Source organism: Helicoverpa zea, chromosome 12 (assembly GCF_022581195.2).
Source record: "Helicoverpa zea isolate HzStark_Cry1AcR chromosome 12, ilHelZeax1.1, whole genome shotgun sequence".
In the NCBI taxonomy this organism is placed as follows: domain Eukaryota; kingdom Metazoa; phylum Arthropoda; class Insecta; order Lepidoptera; family Noctuidae; genus Helicoverpa; species Helicoverpa zea.
The window spans coordinates 2376730-2396713 of NC_061463.1; the positions used below are offsets into that span (position 1 = coordinate 2376730).

The 19984-nt window shown below is 37.7% G+C and overlaps 3 protein-coding genes across 4 annotated transcripts; 1 reads left to right on the plus strand and 2 right to left on the minus strand.

Annotated features, from left to right (window-relative positions):
* Positions 1-11: 11 nt before the first annotated feature.
* LOC124635433 (integrin-linked protein kinase) lies at positions 12-7700 on the minus strand. 2 transcript variants are annotated; one of them, XM_047171313.1, is made up of 8 exons: positions 7418-7700; positions 6570-6735; positions 5720-5904; positions 5050-5219; positions 4519-4664; positions 3799-4035; positions 3178-3366; positions 12-2831 (listed from the first exon to the last, which is right to left on the minus strand). In XM_047171313.1, the coding sequence occupies exons 1-8, from the start codon at positions 7504-7506 to the stop codon at positions 2643-2645; spliced, it is 1371 nt and encodes a 456-aa protein (XP_047027269.1). In that variant the 5' UTR covers positions 7507-7700; the 3' UTR covers positions 12-2642. The 2 variants fall into 2 exon arrangements, with proteins under 2 accessions (XP_047027269.1, XP_047027270.1); XM_047171314.1 differs by lacking the exon at positions 7418-7700 and adding an exon at positions 6867-7002.
* A 597-nt stretch (positions 7701-8297) lies between these two features.
* Positions 8298-9726, minus strand: LOC124635438 (U1 small nuclear ribonucleoprotein A). Its single transcript, XM_047171320.1, has 4 exons — positions 9492-9726; positions 9010-9248; positions 8658-8920; positions 8298-8520 (listed from the first exon to the last, which is right to left on the minus strand). The coding sequence occupies exons 1-4, from the start codon at positions 9493-9495 to the stop codon at positions 8361-8363; spliced, it is 666 nt and encodes a 221-aa protein (XP_047027276.1). The 5' UTR covers positions 9496-9726; the 3' UTR covers positions 8298-8360.
* Positions 9727-10081: 355 nt separating this feature from the next.
* On the plus strand, positions 10082-19593 carry LOC124635132 (mini-chromosome maintenance complex-binding protein). Its single transcript, XM_047170925.1, has 9 exons — positions 10082-10359; positions 10454-10636; positions 10770-11132; positions 11379-11622; positions 11906-12023; positions 17487-17666; positions 18106-18349; positions 18820-18984; positions 19341-19593. The coding sequence occupies exons 1-9, from the start codon at positions 10255-10257 to the stop codon at positions 19551-19553; spliced, it is 1815 nt and encodes a 604-aa protein (XP_047026881.1). The 5' UTR covers positions 10082-10254; the 3' UTR covers positions 19554-19593.
* Positions 19594-19984: the final 391 nt, after the last annotated feature.

The following is a 19984-nucleotide window of genomic DNA, read 5'->3' on the forward strand; positions in this document are numbered from 1 at the left end:
TAAAACATAGCTTTACATCATGGAATTACATATATTAGAAAATACTTCTGGGAAAATATAAACTGCTTAAATTATACACCACATGACACAAATATAAAACAAGTAATTTATCGAATAAAAACTATGAAACATCAAACAATCTCACTTTTAACCTTTTCACAGTGTCTCACTAAGTCCTTCAGCTTATACACCAAGTCTTGCAGTTGTTGGCTTCCGCAAGTAAATGTGATATCTTCACCGTCCGTCTTCAGTATCACAGTATAAAGCAAGTTTTCAGTACCAACTCCCGGAGTGTTTGTCATTACTTCCAGTTTCCATTCCACGTCTGTGATTTTAGGCAAAATAGACGCTGCTCCAGTTTTACCCGGCTCCATATTTAAAAAGTTCGATGTCTCTCATTTAGTACATTGCAGTTTTGTTTAAAAGACGAAAATGAGTGATATATTACTACAAATATAAATAATTAAATATTATTTGCCAGTAACATGCAAATGTTTACTTTTTGTCTTGACAGTGAGTGACATTGACAGAAGTGACAGAAAGTCAGCGATGATAGGTTATGATCATGGTATGATAGCGTCAAGTCGAGACCATAGACAGGTTTTTTACCTGCATTCGAATATTTTAGGGCTGCCCAGTTTTCGCTTCGGCTTTGTTTAGAATTTACGGCAAATGGGCGAATTCTGCTGGCATATACGAGGATAAATGTAATTTTAAGAAGACTGTGGAAGCCCCCGTTGCTACATTTCGAAAAATAAAAAACAACTATTTCCGTGCCGCTATGTGACGCCATCTAGGTAATAGAAATCCAAATATCGCGTCCCGGGATGACTGTATCCCCTATGGTGACAAAAACTTTATGTACTTTCTTCTATACTCCTTTTATGTATTCCCCTTATGTACTCCTATAATGTAATCCCTTATCTTTTCTTATCTATAAACGTCCTTATGTACCGTAGGTATGTATTTCCTTATGTACTTACTCCGCTTTTGTACAGCCTTATATACTTCCCTTGTTCTTCCTTATAAACTCCCCTTGTGTACTCCTCTGATGAACTTCTTAATGTACTTCATATTAAAATGTTATAATTATGCTAAAACTAAAATCAACGTTGGTGTGCTCTGCCAACCGATTTATTTTAATTTGTTTACTAGCTATTTGAGCTATTTCCGTCTCCGTGCAATCGCATATATCGCAATCAGATCAGCCGTTTTAGGTTGAAAGTGTATAATAAAATCACTTTTGGATTTATATCCTAAATAAGGAGTTTGATACCATGTAAGTTAGTTTAGTAATTTGAAGTTTTTTACAACAATGTGATAAGTAAATAAAACAAACATATATTACTAAATCGTTAGTATATTAAACAACTTTATGAAAGTTGTAACATTGATTTGCCATCAAAAATATAATAATAATCTACACTTATCTATAAAGGTTACAATGTCATAAGGCAAATAAAGTTATTTGGCCGGGTTATAAGGCACGTTTCACAATAGCGTTAACAAAATTAGTTACAATTACTACATGATGCCTTTTATTACAATATACAGCGATTAATCTCAACGATATTATAAATTGCACAATGTCTTACAGAGATTCTAGTGGATAAGTCGAGACATATTATTATTGAAATGCATTTGGAAGAGAATATTTCAAATTTTTTCTTAATCTGATTTCAGTGCATAAATTGCAAAAAACATTCTTTTTTCCGATAATGTTTTACAATAGTATTCAATACAATGCATGTCTTAAATCTATTTCATATATTTCTCGTTCATAAAGTTTCATTTTAGCACCGTTTAAACATGAGGCAATACTTATCTGTAAAATTTAGTATATTTTAAAACCAAAAAGTAAGTTTATTTTAGAACACAACCTAAGTAATAAACAACACTTAAAATACTGGCAGTTAAAAAAGATTTTAGTGATGTTTAAATACTCTATCAATAAATTAATGTGAAAAAAACCTCGTCAGAGTAAAAAAACTTCTATAAATCTATTTTAAATTAATATACTTATTTTTTTAGAAATATATATTTTTAAAAGAATAGTTAGAATACGTTTTTGAAATTGATTAGGGAGTCATTGATCTTAATATTTATTTCATGGCACCTGATCAATTATATTTACCTGTTGCACATTTTTTTATATTTGTCTATGTAAAGTATAGACAGAATTATTTAGCTTACAGTCAGCTCACAATGGAATTAACATCAATACATATAAACACAAAAAATATAAATAAAAGCCACATAATTGTACATTTGATTTGGTAAATAAAAATATTTATAAGTAAACAATACTTGGATTCAGCCCATGGAAAACCAAGTATAAATATTAATTTTTATAAGGTGTACACTTTAACGCCAAAATTATATAAGGGGTGGGATATGTCACAAAAGTCAACAATTTTTTAAAAATAATTACTAGACTCAATTTGTTTTTTTTTTTTAGCCTATGTTATCCCACTGCTGGGCAAAGGCCGTCCCCATAGCCTTCCATCTTTCCCTATCGATCGCTATTTGTGGCCAGTCCTTGTGGAAGCTGTTTTGAAAATACAAAAAAAAAATATGGCTATTGCTCTGGACTAAATTTTCGCCAAAAAATGGTGTAAAATAAAGTACTTATATAATTTTTCTCAGCGTTTCATCTTCTCTAGAATAGGTATAACCATTTCGAAGGTGGGTCGTTTGCCGGGGTCCTCGTTCATGCAGATCTTGATGAGTTTAGCGATGTGGGGGGAGATGCCTGGCGGGATGGTGACGCGTAGACCTTCGAGAGCTATCTTCATACCGCACTCCATTGGAGATAGGTCCGCGAATGGAATCTGAAAATTTTGGTGGATTTAGTATGAAGTTTAGGATGATGGAAACATTACCTAACCTGGCTGCTTTACATTTTTTTCTATGGTTGAAAATAGTATATAATGTAATATGGTACTGTCGAAATGATCTGAAGCTAAAGCCGGAAGATATGGTATATTGGAACTTCGTATCATAGTGGTTTTTACGTGCAATCATAAAAGTGTGTTTTCTAGTGTTTTTAAACTATTACTTATTTGTTTAGTAAGGCCAAAAATGTGGTAAATGTAACAATTTTTTTCAGAATCTCAATAATTTGGGCAACTATTTATCGTATCTAGACAAAAGTAAGTCTTTTATAAAAATACTGACCTCTCTAGTAGCAAGTTCCCACAGCAGTATAGCGAAGCTCCACATATCGGCAGCCTCCAGGTTCCTCTTAGACGGCGGCTTCTGTAAGGCTTCGGGCGCCATCCACGCGGGCGCGTACACGCGGCCCTTCTCTTGGAATGAGAACTTCGAATCCGCCATGTTGATGCGGGCTGTTAGATCCTCGTCGATCTGAAATTAATGAATTTGTAAGTGTTTGGTAGGGTAAGTTAAGTGATATTTTGTATAGTTGCTCCCCAAGGCCAGAAATATAATAAATATATAGCATAGAAAGATAATAACGTTAAGCAACGCTTGGTATAGTCGGTCTATGGATGGATGGCCATCGTGTAATGATGAGTTCCACTGTGTTTTGGAAGGCACGTAATATTTTTGGGTCCTGACTGCTATATTGTTGAAAGTTGTTACATTACAGGTAAGTAGAAGCCAAAAAGTTTGACAGTCTGTCTTACCAAACAGTATTTGGATTACTCAGGCAACTGGATTTAGGAGTTCAGATAGGCAATTCCTCCATATTAAGCAGCAGTAGCAACTCTATCCAGTGCAACTGTAATTCAACCCCAACATAATTTGAAGAAGGCTAACCAAATAACAAAAACCTACCATAATATGCTTGCTATTCAACGCATAGCTGGGCAGTATTTTATCAGTCTGCAAGGCATGCAGGTACCGCAGCGCCCTGGCCACGTCATGGGCCAGTCGGGCGGCTGCCGTGGCGTCCAGCACCAGGGCTCCGGCGCCGCCGCCCGCGCCGCCGCCGTGCAGCAGCGAGTGTAAGGAGCCCCACGACATGTATTGAGATATTACTACCAAGGAGGGTGGGGAGACGCAGCAGCCAACCTGGATTAGAAAAAATAATGAATAAAAAAGGATGGTTTTTGGCGATTTTTATCAAAAAGGTTGATGAACACATTATAGCTCGTTACAATGTCGAAGACGTGAAGGTTGATCGATCATAAGGTTATGCAACGCTAAACGCTGTCGCTTCGAGTTCTTCTGTGTTTCGAAAGACGCGATGGGTGTCCCAGTCGTTATTTGTACTTCTTTAGCAGTCGTTACGGGTAGCCAAGAGCCAAGTCTAACATTCAGTTTTACTAAGGGGTAACTGGAAGGAGGTCAAACAAACAGTAATTTCATGTTAACACTGGTACTCAGTCTCATCCGGTTAGGCCGGAAGCCGACCCCAACATAAAGAAACGGCTAGATCTGTCGATCATGATGTTATTTTTTGCACATCCTATAATCAATTCCTTCTATATATTTTACAATAAAGACAGTACATAATCCACAAAAATACAGTTTTTTTCCTTGTACAATACTTACCACAGGCAATATATTAGGATGCGAGAATATCCTGAGCTTGGGGAACTCCTCGTTGAAGTCTCGCTGTATGCGCGGCGTACACTCGCGGACGGCGAGGATCTTGGCTACGATGTCGTTCTTCTGCCAGCGCCCGCGCCATGTCTCGCCTGGAATTATTATTTTATTTTACTTTATGGATATGTTAGTGAAGACATCATGTATTTTGGTTGATATGTTAGGCGATTTATGTCTGTCGATGATCTCTCTCCGTGTTGGATTGTTGTCCCATCATGAGAGTAAAGGAACAGAGAGAAAATTAGATGTCTATCGGAATGGGTTTACCTTCTCTCTTTCTCAACTCGTCATAATATTAATGGTACCTCAAGTTATTACATTTTTATTACAGACCACTTAGATATGCGGAAAAGCTCAAACTACTATGGGCAATGAAAATTGGAAATGTTTTATTTTTATTTGCCTGCATGTATTATCCCAAAGTCTTCCATCTTTTCTGTTTGAAGCATAAGCTTCTAAGAGCAATCACAATAATACCTGAAGGAGTAACAGCGATCCTAGTATGTAAAGAGAGCTCGTTGATATTGATGCCTTTATGACGGGACAGGGTAGCATCACGGCTGCGGGTCTTCAAGCCCAGCCACGACTGGTCCTTGAACTGGATCTTCTTTAGATCTTGACCTTGTTGAGTTGCTAGCTCGTGCAGTCTGGGTACATGAGATTTTTGTTAGTTATAAAAAAGAGTTAATTTATACATATGCTTGAAATAATCTAAGGAAGTTTGATTCGGTTTGAAAAGTATATCAGTGTTAGATAGCCCATTTATCACGAAAGTTCTCTCAGGGTGCGGGTGGAATCGGCAGAAGGTATATTGTGACAGAGCGTGTTATGTGCGCGAAAGGGTGATAAGAGTGCTTATGTCATTTATGCACTCTAGAAGTCTAGAACGTGAACAACCCTTTCAGTTTCTTGTTATCTTTATAAGCATTTAATTAAAACAATGACTTGTTTGAATTACTACTTCACCCATACGTTACATAATGAATGTAATATTTATTGACACTGATAAAATATGTAACAAGAATAAAGAAGTTCAGTTTTTGCAACAGAACTCCATATTACAATTTATGTCTTTGTTTTCTCCCTCTATACACACATATTATCCCCTTCATAAATTTTTCTGTAGTTTATTTACAAAAGTTCTTACCTCTGCACAAGCTGTCCCCTAGTCTTATCAAGCGGTGTGTCTCCATCCTTATTAGCGAGCGACACAAGAGCGCCGGCCATTAACAAGTCTTCAGCAATGGCGCTGTAACCCCAGAAGCAAGCGTAGTGCAGCGGCGAGTTGCCATGCTCGTTTGTGAAGTTTACATCCACGCGGTTTTGGAGCAACTGGAATAGTTTATCATTTAATCTAAATGCTTTATTTATGGATCATAAATAAAGCATAACTACTATGTTTGAACTATGTTAAAGAGTTAGAAAGTTCAATGTCAATGTAACTAACTGCTGGTCTAACTTGAAAAATCATATCAGTGTTAGATCCCTACTAATTTATAAATGCGAAAATAACTCTGTCTGTCTGTCTGTCTATTACGCTTTCACGTCTAAACCACTGAACTGATTTTATTGAATTTTGGTACAGAGATAGAACATAGGATAGTTTTTATCCTGGACTTTTGAAGAGTTCCCTTGGAAACGCGATATAACCGAACTCAACGCGAGCGAAGCCGCGGGCGGAAGCTAGTAACCCATATATCCAGTAAGTACTTTTTATACAGGTGTATAGTTAGGATGCATCATCTACTGTTAATACAGACTCTAGATAGATGACTGTTTAATAACCTACCTCAAGTTGAACTATTGACTCAAGCAACTATGTCATTGGGAATTCCCCATCAGGACAATGAAAATAGTGGGTAATTTGGTTAATAACAAAAAGGTATTATGTTTGGGGACAGCTAGATGTAGAACCAGTCCAACTTTCTAAATATTAAGCTTTAAATTATACTTTTTAAATAAGTAAACATAGTTTCCTAATAAATATATATACTTACCAACTGTACAATAGGTCTGTGGCCATGAGCAGCTGCTAGATGCAGTGGAGTGTCATCTCCCATGTTGGTGACATTGATCCTGGCACCACGGCGGATGAGCATCTCCACAATTTTGAGGTGGCCCTCCTTGCAGGCCCAGTGCAGTGGACTGAAGCCATGGTCATCTCTGAAATGTTTTTGGAAGTTGGTTATCATAATTGTACTGATCGTTTGAAAATATGATGAAGAATAACTAAACTGAGTGTAATTTTCAATGAAAAATCTAAAAAAATGAAATTATTTTGATATTTTACTTACGACAAATTAAATGCTGTCCAAATTTTACTTATAATTGGATAACTTTTCTGCTAAATAACCCGATATAGTAACATATAGAAAATATTCAATCACACACAACACCAAATAAGGTTTGTTATAAATATCAGCAATGATGCAAACAAATTCAATATAATATAAAGAATAATGAATCCAGAAGGCATTAAGGAAATACTGGAAACATGAGACATAACAACAGGAAAAAAGTTAATTAGCTGCCTATTCTCAAGTGCAAAGTGCTAATAAGATCAGATCTATTTCCAAAATAGGATAGGCAGGAAGTTTTGACCCAAATAACTCATTTACGCCTGCACTAGATCACTTTTTATATTAATTAAGGTACTTATGCGAAGGTCGAATACCTGATCTCATCTCATACCCATAGACTATTATTATTTTTGTTACGAATCTGACGCATAATACTAGGCCATGACTACATAGTGGGCGTGTTCTCTCATGGCCAAATACGGGGAAATTGGACATCCCATATGGAGTTTTATTTGATTAATTCTTAAGAAATATACTCTACTTACCCTTGATTCATATCATGTTCGGTATCATCAAGCCAAACTCGCACCTGCAAGGCATTTCCTTCCCTACACCACTGAAATATATCTTCCATTTTTTAACAACACAAACACAATAGACACAGCTTAATTTGAGTGACCCTTGGATGATTAAAAGGCACTTTTATCAAATAAATGAAATGAAATATGGAATAAACATAAAATAATTGCAGAATTTATTGGAAATTACATGAAATCATCTCATCTGCGACCTGTTTGACAGTTTCGCAATCACCAAAAATAATACGTTTACCAAACAAATATAGACAGTATGTAAACTTGTCTAGTATCTCTTTTACGTAAGAGTATTTTCTCATTTATCTATCTCTCTCTAGCAGGAAAAATAATGCGTATAAAATTTTGCCGCATAATAGAGTCAAAGAGTTGCCAGCATAAAATGGTTTAGACGAAATGGTAGTTAATTGGAGTTCTCACAGCTAGGTACGTTTATTTATTTCCTAGCTTCCGCACGCTGTTTCACCTACTTCGTAAAGCAACTTCTTGCCACGACCGGATAAAAGTAGCCTATATGTTATTCTGATATATAAACTATGTTAACACTAGTAACTAGCAAAGTTCTATCGAAATCCATTCAGCCGTTTTCGCAAGAAGAATTATAACATGAGTATCCTAGAGATCCAGAATAATTGTTCTGTATTCGAGTTAGTTGCTTCTAGAGATGAAAGGGCATAGTTTAGTTTGTGAATGTTTACGAGTCTGCTAACAATCGTAAAGGACAAACTTATGACTAAGGTCTTACTTGGTAAAGTAAAAGTCATTATAAGATCACAGTAATATCACAGCCGGAGAGAGCTGTTCAGGCGAAGTGCAATGCTCAAAACAGTTCTCAAGTTCTTAAACTTTATTAAAACTAAGATACTTCATCAGTACAGTGTAAAAATAAATAAAACTATTTCTTTGCAAATGTTATCTTCATAGCATGAGTTGGTGTAATCTTGAATCCCTGAAGTGCTTCCTTTGCAGCAGCAGATTGCATTTCATTCGCGAATTCAACAAAGGCAATATCGTGCCTGTTGGGGACTAGACGCACTTCTTTGAAGCCAGGGAATCTGTAAGGAGTATTTATATTAGTAACAAATATATTACACTGGTAACATTTCAGAAACAAATGTAATATTGAGGGTGAGGGGCAAACAAATAATAAAAGGTTCTATGCTTGCATTCTGGGTAAGAAAACAATACTCACTGGTTGAACAACATAGACAACATCATTTCTGAGGTCTCATCAGGCAGATTAGTCAAGAATAGGATCTGGTTAGGAGGCTGCTCAGCATTAACATTGTTGAGCATGCCACCCTGACCACCATGGATGCCAGCTCTGTTAGCATCCTTCTTCTTCTTCCTGCTCTCGTCCAGACCTTTGGGCATCTTAGGCCTCTTTGGTCGCTCTTGGAATGTACCCTTAACTTTGGCAATGACATCACTGTCTGTTTTTGAGTATTGGATTCTCTGAAAAAGTATAGAAATGTTAGTTATTATTATATTATTTTAAAACGCTGAATGAATAAAGATCAATATTGGTCAATTATAATCCTTACCATAGGTTTGTCATAAAACGGGAACCCCTGCATACTTCTTAGTGCGACAGTGGCACTAGAGATTTCTTTAAATATAACAAAAGCCTGCCCTCTCATTTTCAATGTTTTTAATGCCACAATATCCAATATTTGACCAAACTGAGAAAATATAGCATAAAGAGATTTCTTCAGTTCTTCTTTTTTTATTTTCTCATTTAAGTTGTTAATGTATATTGTGTGGTTAGGTCTAATGTCCATAGCTGAAAAAAAAATACAAATATTAAAAAACGGGAACATAGCAGGAAGAAAAAACATCATATAAAAAGATTCCACATTGAAATAGTATTATATAGTAAGGTAACCCTATAAATTTTGAGGTTATGCCGACACAAATTAATTTACCCTTTGTGGACTTAGATTACTTGTATATTAGGTACAGTTATAACTTTTGGCAAATTGTTTTAATTGTATCCAATCTGCACTTGAAATAAGCTCATACTTACTCATTTTGAGGGTTTGTGATGATGCCTCCGAGAATGAGAATTAATCCGCTATGTCTGACGCTGTTCCAGCAGCACGTACAAAATGCTATTGAAATAGCGGCAGGTATATGGTTTAGACTTTGACAAAATGTAATTTAAACGAGGGTATTAAAACTATTTTTCACGTAATTTCACAATATCAAGCGACGCCACACACCTATCCAACACAAGCCAAACCATAGACTAATAAAGAATGAATGAATGAATGAAGACCATTACATATTTTTTTTTATAAATTTTTAATGGCATGGCCCTCTAGCCTTTGTGCCAAAAGACCATTACACTACACGGCATACCACAGACTGCACTTCGAACTTCGATTGTAATACCACAGAACTTCCCGGGACCCAAATGCTGGCTTTTATTTCGCACAGAGGTTGAGCATTGCCATCCAACGTGGCAATGCTGCCAGTCTTTTGGGTACATTACCCAGTGACAGCGATGAGGAGCAATTTTTTGATGCACTGTATTAGTTTTAATTTTTTTTTAATTAGTTTTAAGTTGTATATATACCACAGATGAAACAAAATATAAATCCCCGGTTCTGTCTGATTAGCGCGCGCTGTCAAATCAAAAGCTCCACAAAGCCTGTCAGTGTGTTTTGAATTTTATTTTATTTTTAGTTGATCTGAATTAATTTTCTGCAATAAAATATATTCTTGAAAGGAATCTAGTTGCCGTTGCGTTAATAATTTTGAAAAATTATACAGTGCTTGTTAAAAAAATGCATGACCTAATGACTGATTTTGAAACTGTTACCCCTGATTTGTGGATGGTAAACGAAGAGGGATGGAGAGAAAAACTATTGAAATTACCGAATTGGTTTCAGGTATAAACACCAAACATAATTTAAATTCATCTTTAAGTTATTAAAAGATTTTTTAAATGTATTTGACCTTTACTTAACCTTACATTGTTCTCAGATACCGCTAATAAACTCGAATGCTTCGCACAACTTGCCTGATGGAACGCTGGTCCGTTTCCGAGGCATGGTGCAGGACATGCACAACCCTGAGTTCTATTTCGAGCAGTTTGAAGTGTTCAACACTGTCACAAATGATGTTAAAAATAAAAGCGGCAAGTACAGGGATACTGCTCATATACTGGTAAATATATTATTAATATTTAACCATTTAATTACATAGAAAACTATATTGCAAATATATGACAGTAAAACTAATTATAAAATTCTGATCTTTATTCTAACGAACAAGATAATTACACAAATATTGAATTCAGGAAAATGAAAAAATCAACTACACAGAAAACCTTAAAAGCTCACAGCGCCAAACTATGGTAGTAGTATCAATGCCCGGTTTCAACGACTGGGCTCAAGACATAGAAACCAGACAGAACCACTTAAAACATCTGGAACAACAACCGAATTCTTCAAAACGTCTCAGTCACGCAAGTATGAAGTTAAAACGGACTTATGATGAGGCGGAAGAGGACTCCGATGCTATGGAAGTTGTTGATGAGACGGTTTCTACTAAGGAACCGAAAACAACTGAGACGGAGAACAGTACAGCTAATGTGGTGTCAAGGGAGCATTTGTTGAACTTCCCTCTGCCTGATATGCCTAGCAAGTCTTGTATTGTTAAGGTATGATTTTATTTTGTTTACATGAAGTATTTGTTAATAAAAATAAATCTTTAATTAAGGGTTTGTAAGGGAACTGCATTATCATGGAGAAATTTTATCTGGTAATACTGTCTGAAAAATTAGTAATATTAGTTTTTCTTTTTTTCTACACTTATCGGTAATGATTGATTTCAAATCTAGTCACATATTTCAAGCAAAACTTATTGTACCTATTCTTTTTTTTTTCATCCTTGATCATTATTACAGCTTTATGATGACAGTGAAAATGTGAAGCTGAATGACATGATAGAAGTGGTAGGCTTCTTGTCAGTTGATCCGGCACTTTCCGGAGAGTTCCAACCGGAAAAGAATCCTTTACTAGAACTTGATACTGAGAGTGAAGTGGAAACTATCACACACAACCCACCACCTAGCTTAGTGCCTAGATTACACGCTGTTTATGTGAAGAAGTTAGACCATTGCAATCCTTTGGTGAAGAACTTTGATCAAGGTATTTAATCATTTTATGGTTTTAAAATCAACCCTAATTAAATTTCAATTTTAGTCAACTGCGTTAAAGAGTATTTTATAAATAACTAGCTTCTTGAAGGAACTTCTTCCTGCACCTGAAAAGGAGCCTATATGATATCCTGATGTGCAGGCCATGTTAATAGCAAGTTTCATCAAAATTCGTTCAGCCGTTTGCACATGAAGAAGCTGCTATTGTCACATGTATCTATGTAGTGCAGAGTCATCCAGTTTGGCATTTAATAACTTTAGTTTATTAATTACAGAAGCAGTATTAAAAGAAGCGAACTCAGCTCGGGAACATTTGTTGAAGGCCCTTACTGAACTGTTACTGGGTGACAAACTTGCTGCCGAATATCTGATCTGCCATCTAATAGCTTGTATGTAAGTATTGAACTAAACTTAATTATTCTTCATGCTGCTGAGAAATGAGATTGTTTATAGCTACCGGCAAGAATCTTGAGCTCTGACCTACATCTGTGCAGAAGTGATTTATTAGCAAAGAACCAATCCCGAGTGACGGCTACGATGCCCCCGCGCCTCACTTCATACCACAAAAAGGGACCCAATAAATTACTTCTGCGCAGGTGAAGGTCAGAGCTCAAGATTCGTGCCGATAACTATAAAGGTTTTTCAAACCTATAGATAGACATGTGCTGGTAGGGAGTGTGTTGTGCCACTTCTTTGTCCCAGCTAAAACACTTAGGAAATGGAAACGGGTGGGCATTTTTTAAAATTACATATTATATGTCTTCGAAAACACAGCAATGATGTGAAGAAGCAGTCCTATGATTCTGTGAAAATATCGAGAATATCAGTCATATCTGTATACAAATCGAGAATATCCTCCCAATTTCTGTCACCACAGGGCTATCTGTCATACTTTACCGCCAAATTTTCAACCGGCGCCATTGCATTCTTGTGATTCGTTCAAAACGCATGAAAAATTTTTTGTCAACTGCAAAAAGTTTAAAAAGTGAGTGTAAAAGTGAGTTTTTCAGTGCTTTTACTTTAGAAAACACGGCAGTTTATATGATAAAATGTACTCGGTGAGTAATACGTGCGAGAACCGCGAGCGAGACGCGGCCGCTCCGGATGGAGGGCAATCGTCGTCGACAAGCTCGAGGGCGTTGGAAAGTAGTTCCTCCTCATCCTCGGAGTTTGAGGAGGGCACGGCTTCGCCCTTGCCTAATAAGCGTTCTCGTGCGTCGGCGAGGAACCGTAAGTACAAGTCTAAGCATGTCCGTACCGATCCTCGTGTTGATACTTTGATGTCGCAAATGGCGTATTTGTCTAATTACTTAAGTTTATATCAGTCAGGTTACTGCTATAATGGTAGGGCAGCGCCAAATAGTACAATAACGAGCTCGCAGCCTTCTGCTGCTAAGGACAGTTGTGCGGAACAATTTATTACTTTGCCTGCACAGCCCGAGTCGCTCTCTCTAAATTTGGGTGCCTTAAGCACCGAGATAGACAGTAAGAAAAATATTCCACCTAGTGATAAGGATAGGTTTAATGAGTTAAATAAGCTGCAACAATTTGACTCGCAGGCTTGGAAGGGCATTAGATACAAACAAGCTTTGCAAGGTTGCCTTGCAACCCCAGGATTTACAGGCCTTATGGTCAATGATGAGTTGTGTCACTTTAATAAGAATAAGGATTATTTAGCTGCTACTGAAATGTTTTTAGCTGGTATATCTAACAAAGTCTTAGAGCAAAGACAATTGTTGAAATCGGGTTTACAGAATATTGTAGATTGGGCTAGCGCGGATCCAACTAATTTGAACCCTAAGTCATTGGTGGACAAAATGTCAGAGATTTTTGGACCTGGGTCTTCGAGTTACAAAAATTCAGAGACCACAATGCAAATTATTTGTTGAAAACGATCTGAATCTATTGAGGTTAGGCGGGACAGGATTTTGAAAGAAATTTCAAATACGAACCTTAGGAACACATTGAGGAATGTTCCACCTAGTGCTGAACATTTATTTAGCAGAGAGGCACTACAGCCTATTATACAGTCCCTCGGAGGGTCTCAGGTCTGGCTGAATACTCCAACCTACCTCAAGGAAAGGAAAGTTACAGAGCGGGGTGAGCCCTTTCAAAATAGAAAAAATAATTTTAAAAATAAGTCTAGAAAGTTTGATAAGAAATTTAAGCATACTTCTAATAAAAACCGGCCCTTTCGTCAACGTTCCACTAACACAGCCAATAACGATAAGTCCACCAGATCTAAAGAAGAATGACTCACCGGGTGTTCAGAGGAGGTTGCCTAAAATTCTCCACGGAGAGATGGGCTCAGTTGGGAGCAAACCAGTTCATTTTAAACACTATAGCCAATTACCGCTTGCCATTCAGAAGCAAACCTCCCCTGACATACCCCGGTCAGAACTTTTTAAAGTGTATAGCCACCAAAGTTTCCCTGGAAATGACAAGAGTGATTCAGGATTTAAAGATGCAGGGCATCCTGGAGAAGCCAGCAGTGGTGGATCCCGGTTTCTTCTCCAAAATGTTTTTAATAAAGAAGGCGGATGGGGGATTGAGACCCATCTTCGACCTCAAGGCTTTGAACAGGTACATAGCCACAAAGCATTTTTACCTAATTTCACAATTAGACATGTTACCTTTCTTCAAGCAAACGACTGGCTAGTGAAGATAGATCTTCATCAAGCCTATTTCCATTTGTGTGTCGCGGAGACTCACAGACGGTTTTTGAGGGTTGTTTACAATGGAGAAATTCTCCAGTTAACTGCTCTGCCATTTGGCCTATCATCGGCGCCCCGTGTATTTGCGGCAGTCTCAAACTGGGTGGCAGAGATCCTCAGGAATCGAGGCATTCGTCTTTTGGTCTATTTGGACGACTTCCTCCTAGCTTGTCAGGACAGATCCAAGTTAATGGCACAAGTTGCGGAAACGTTGGCCGTCTTGGAGTCTTTGGGATGGCACGTGAATTACCAGAAGTCGGGCCTGGTCTGGGATACTCAGTACCTAACAATCGCCTTGCCCATCAGAAAAGTAGAAGGAATAAAAGCCTCCCTGACAAAGCTATTAAAGCGGGACAACTGCTCGTTAAGAGAGTTGCAGAGCGTGTTGGGAAAACTAAACTTCGCCAACTATGCGATTCCCCAGGGCCGTCTTCACTGTCGAAAGGCCCAACTCTTCCTGAGAAAGTTCTCCCGGAGAAACCAGAAGAGAAACTTGAGTTCCGGAGTGCGAGAGGACTTCCGGTGGTGGTTGGAAGCAATAGAGGGCTGTCCAAACCCGTTACTCAAGAAAGAGGTAACGCATTTCTTGACCACAGACGCAGCGGATGCGGACTGGGGAGCAAGTCTAAACAGCAAGTATCTCTCAGGCAAATGGGCCACGAACCAAAAAGCCTGGCACTCGAACCTAAAAGAGATGTATGCCGTTTATGCGGTAATAAGGTCACAGGGGTCATTGTTACAGAATGCCCACATTTTGGTTCAGACCGACAATCGGACTCTAGTAGCGTACATAAGGAATCAGGGCGGGACTCGGTCCTTGAAGCTGTTAGGCCTAACAACCCAGTTGTTAGAGTTGACTTGTCGGCTGAACATAACGCTGACAGCGTACCACCTGCCAGGAAACCTAAACGGCATTGCAGATTGCCTGTCAAGGGGAAAATCAGTACCCGAGTGGCACCTGCTGCCACCAGCCACGGAGGCAGTGTTCAGACAATGGGGGGTTCCAGAAATAGATCTCTTCGCTACAAGAGACACGGCAGTAGTTTCAAGGTATGTCAGTCTAGACTCAAGGGATGGCTCCGCAGAGTTCTGCGACGCCTTCAGCCAAACTTGGGACTTTCAGACAGCTTGGGTATTTCCACCTCCAAGCATGATGCCCAGGGTTCTGGCACATCTGAACAAGGCCAGAGGGACATACATTGTGATAGCGCCACAGTGGACCCAGTGCTTTTGGTTTCCCGACCTGAAGACACGCGCGCAAGTACCCCCACTTCCCATAGAGAACCTGAGGGAGGTGCTGCTGGACAGGACGACGGGACTACCTCCACCGTCAGTGGACAAGCTAGTACTTCAGGCTTGGAAAATTGGGGGTGGGGAGATCAAGTAAAGGACTGGAGCAGAGACGAACAAGGATTGTTGAGAAGTAGCTGGCGCCCCTCCACTATTAATACATATAGTGCACCTTTAAAAAGATGGATACTTTGGTGTGAATCCCATGGAGTGGATAATAAGTGCCCAGAGGGCAAGGACCTAGCCAGATTTTTAGCTAATTTATACTTAGAGAAAGGTTTTGCATACAGCACGGTAATGTTGCACAAGTCTGCTGTCTCAACTTACTGTGCACCTAGGGTTGAGAACTTGGCCAAAAATTTTTTCGTTCAGCAGGTTTTAAAGGCAGTGAGTCTAGCTAAACCACGCCCAGCAAAGCTACCAGTATGGGATGTTAAAATATTGTATGAGTGGTTAAAGTCTTCAGAATTTCCAGACACTCTTTTTTATCAAAGCAGACACACTGCATTGATTCTTTTACTTGCATCTGGCCGAAGGTTGCATGATCTTACACTTTTGGAGCTTGGTGATCAAGGATATGCTGAAACTGAGGACACAGTTACATTCTGGCCAAAATTTGGCTCAAAAACAGACACAAGTTCTCATAGACAATCAGGCTGGCTTCTCATGAAGCACCAAGATTCTAAGCTTTGCCCAGTCACTAACGTTAAGAAGTTAGTCAAGATTTCAGAGACTAGACGCAATCAAGCTACAAATGTTAATTCCCTTTTTATATCAATCACCGGTGATACAAAGCCTGCCTCTAAGACCATGATCTCAGGATGGGTGAGGTCAGCCTTCAAATTGGCACAGATAGATGGCTACTCTCCAGGCAGCATAAGGTCAGCAGTGGCCTCCAGGGGATGGCTAGACAATAGACCTATACAGGAGATATTAGAAAGAGGAAACTGGAAGTGTGTGGAAACCTTTTCTAAATATTATTGTAGAAATATAAATAAGCCTGTCAGTGAGGATGTCCCTGGTCTACTTTATAATAATTTTAAAACAATGTGATTAATAGTGATTATATTTTATTATTTATGATAATGTGATTTTGATCTCAATTATTAAGGCTGAACAGCTAAAGTGTTTATGTTTGAAAATTATTTGTTAATTTGTGGCAGTTAAACTGCATTTTTATTTATCAATCCTAAGAAGGAAGTTATGTTTTTTGTTTTCATATTGAATTGTTTAATTTGAGTTTCTTGGTAAGAAAAATATAAATATTTTAAACTAATAGTGTGGTTGGATTTTGTTCTTAACATTTTCCCAGCAAATATTGAAAGTTAAAGATGGTTCAAAGAGAGTGATAAGAAGGTTTGTTATAAGGAAATACCTAGTAAATTATATTACTCTCACATTGCATTCTTGTGTTTTATTTTATAATTTCTGATCACCAGCAGATATCAAACAGGTCTTCACATCATTGCTGTGTTTTCGAAGACATATAATATGACTGTTTTGCATTAAGACAAAACAGGTATCATATGTAGAAGAAAACACAGCAATGAGCCAAGGTTCTTGCTGATGATGAAGACTGCAATGGCGCCGGTTGAAAATTTGGCGGTAAAGTATGACAGATAGCCCTGTGGTGACAGAAATTGGGAGGATATTCTCGATTTGTATACAGATATGACTGATATTCTCGATATTTTCACAGAATCATAGGACTGCTTCTTCACATCATTGCTGTGTTTTCTTCTACATATAATACCTGTTTTGTCTTAATGCAAAACAGTCATAATATATCGATTAAAGTTAACTGTTTTTCAGCATAATTACGAATTATTATAATTTTTATATCTCATTTCAGATACTTACGACAAGAAACATTAGCACTAGGCCAGTTCTGCCTGAACATTTCAAACTTGCCTATACAGAAGTACCCCAACTATGCCAAACAGTTGTATGAGATTATCAAGCAGTTTGTCACAAAGAGTTATTATTTGCCTCTCACTATCGAGAATATGAACACACTCAGCTTGTTGCCCAAGTAAGTTTTTATTTTCATAAGTACATTTTAATAATTTATAAAAACATTTGCAGTTAAATAGAAATATGTATCAGTTTTTGCTAGTTAGCAGCTGCGATATATAACATCTAATATTTTTTTTGATAACAGTATTGAGAACATCTAATATTCTACATTTTCTTCTGGCATAAATAGACTTTGATTGTCATCAAAGAAAGTAAAATTTTCTCACATTTACAAGTAATATTTACATTATCAGACCATCAAAAACTTGATTGAACACAACTTCCTCTAGCAGATTTTTCTACCCATCTAAGGTTGAGTTGCACCATTTAACTAGAACGATAACCAAAGCATAACAAGCAACCAATGGGTAGCAATATCACGGCAGGTTATGGAGTGGTTATTTTAAGTTATATATTTCAACCCACCCTAATTTATTTTCTTACGAACTCCACAGAAAAGACTACGAATGCAACCGCTTAACCAGTGGGGTTCTCCAACTGAGCAAAGACACGCATTTAATCTTAGACGAAACTAAAATGGAGCAAGGACGTCTAGATGCAACCGGAGTGAACAATATTGCAGCTTTGGGGAACATGATCATGACTCAGAAAGTGGAATATGATTTTAAGTATTATAAAATGGAGTTTGAATCTGATGTCTCTGTTCTTATACTTTCGGAGGGAAAGTCATTGTTGCCGGTAAGTTTGAGTTTATTTATTTTTTAAATGGCATGATGCTCACTTATGTCATCATGTCCCATCTCCGATCTTTCGATTCAACCGAGTCTCAAGGGACCACTTCGCGCACCCGGATAAAAGGTTGTCTTCTTCGATTAATTGGCTATTAAAAATTGAAAAAATATGCGGGTAATATCACACACGTGTATATAATGTTTCGTCTGATATCATTGTATTAAAAAGTACATGCAATTGGTATTCTTATCAGAATCATGTTCAGCACTGAACTCCATTTTAACAGTCTTGATATAACGACGGAAAAAAATAAAGCTTGTTTTGTTTTATGCCCATACTAAATTAAATCGCCCATACACAGGTTTTCTCAACCATAGAGTTACAATGGCATGGTCTTTATCAATGACTTTGTATCATGTTTCTTTCTTCAAAAGTAATTTACATATAATGTAAATAATTTTTTATTATGTTTTCAGAGCGACTACCATCTCCCGCTGCGCCCAGAAGAGTCGTCATTACAAATATTCGACGCGATTGTGGAGGCAGCTACCTATTACTTGAAGGAGGATATCATGAACGTCATTAGGAAATACCTAACTAGTCTTAAGCTTGTCAAGTACACTATCAGTGAAGATTTACAGGTGAGATTATAGTGCTGTTAATGAGTACTCAGCTGTATTTCTATTCCTATTAATTATTTTTTTCTCAACTGTTCATTAAAGTTTCAAGACAAACCTTCCTCATACGTACATCATGAAGTGAAAATAGCATGAAAATCTGTTTAGTCATTTTGGAGCTAATCATGCATAGATAGTGAGTCGTTTCAAATAGATGAAGTAAAGCGTGTCTATGTCGAAATGTCGCGCCGCATATTTTACGGTGCGTAGCGTCGTTTCAGTTTAGACAAACTATAGTTTGACTGATTCTTATTAGTTTTTTTTTTAACATAAGAAACGGTACCTATGTATGTATTACATTACTCAATTCTTTGTTACAGTTTGTAGAAGACGATTTCATAGAAATGAGAAGCAAAGCAGATACAGATAATCCAGTGACAGCAGATGATTTGCACCGGCTGCTAGTATTAGCGCGACTGGTTGGCCTCTCCCGCGGTTGTGACAGCCTCAACAAGGAGTGCTGGGACATCACCAAGAACATGGAGGCTGAAAGACTGCACAGAATAAAGAATCGAGTCGCTCCTACTTTATAAGCTTGCATTTTTTTTGTACCAATAAATTGTTTTGATATTATGTTGCGTATTCTCTCTGTGACCCGAATTTCTGCAGCTTATTGACAAAACTATTTCCAGTATCTGGACTTCCTCACATTCTAAGGATTGTCTGTCTCGCTTACACCGGGTTTAGGCTCTCTTACCATCTCCTCAAACTCATATTTAAGAAACACGCGTAGAACACGAACACCGTCATCGTAAGGACGGATGGAGAGCTACTCATCAGATAATTACTCTCTACAAGACGTGCTTACTAATAGTTAGTAATAGGGAGGAGGGGAATAGTTTCAGGTCTTGACAATCGCAAAATTTACCACGCAACGATTCGCCTTAATTTTAATAAAATTATGGTCGGTCTTAAAAGTCACATACTCCTTCCTCTATTAAGAAAGTACGCTGACATTTGACAA

Excerpts from the sequence above, each read along its gene's own strand:
- LOC124635132 (XM_047170925.1), top strand. The coding sequence starts at position 10,255 with ATGCATGACCTAATGACTGATTTTGAAACTGTTACCCCTGATTTGTGG. Across the intron at positions 10,360-10,453 it reads AATTACCGAATTGGTTTCAG|ATACCGCTAATAAACTCGAA; the intron begins GTATAAACACCA and ends CATTGTTCTCAG. Across the intron at positions 10,637-10,769 it reads GGGATACTGCTCATATACTG|GAAAATGAAAAAATCAACTA; the intron begins GTAAATATATTA and ends TATTGAATTCAG.
- LOC124635433 (XM_047171313.1), bottom strand. The coding sequence starts at position 7,506 with ATGGAAGATATATTTCAGTGGTGTAGGGAAGGAAATGCCTTGCAGGTG. Across the intron at positions 5,220-5,719 it reads AGGGGACAGCTTGTGCAGAG|ACTGCACGAGCTAGCAACTC; the intron begins GTAAGAACTTTT and ends TCATGTACCCAG. Across the intron at positions 4,665-5,049 it reads GATCGCTGTTACTCCTTCAG|GCGAGACATGGCGCGGGCGC; the intron begins GTATTATTGTGA and ends TAATAATTCCAG.
- LOC124635438 (XM_047171320.1), bottom strand. Across the intron at positions 8,921-9,009 it reads CGTTTTATGACAAACCTATG|AGAATCCAATACTCAAAAAC; the intron begins GTAAGGATTATA and ends ATACTTTTTCAG. Across the intron at positions 8,521-8,657 it reads TTGTCTATGTTGTTCAACCA|ATTCCCTGGCTTCAAAGAAG; the intron begins GTGAGTATTGTT and ends TACTCCTTACAG.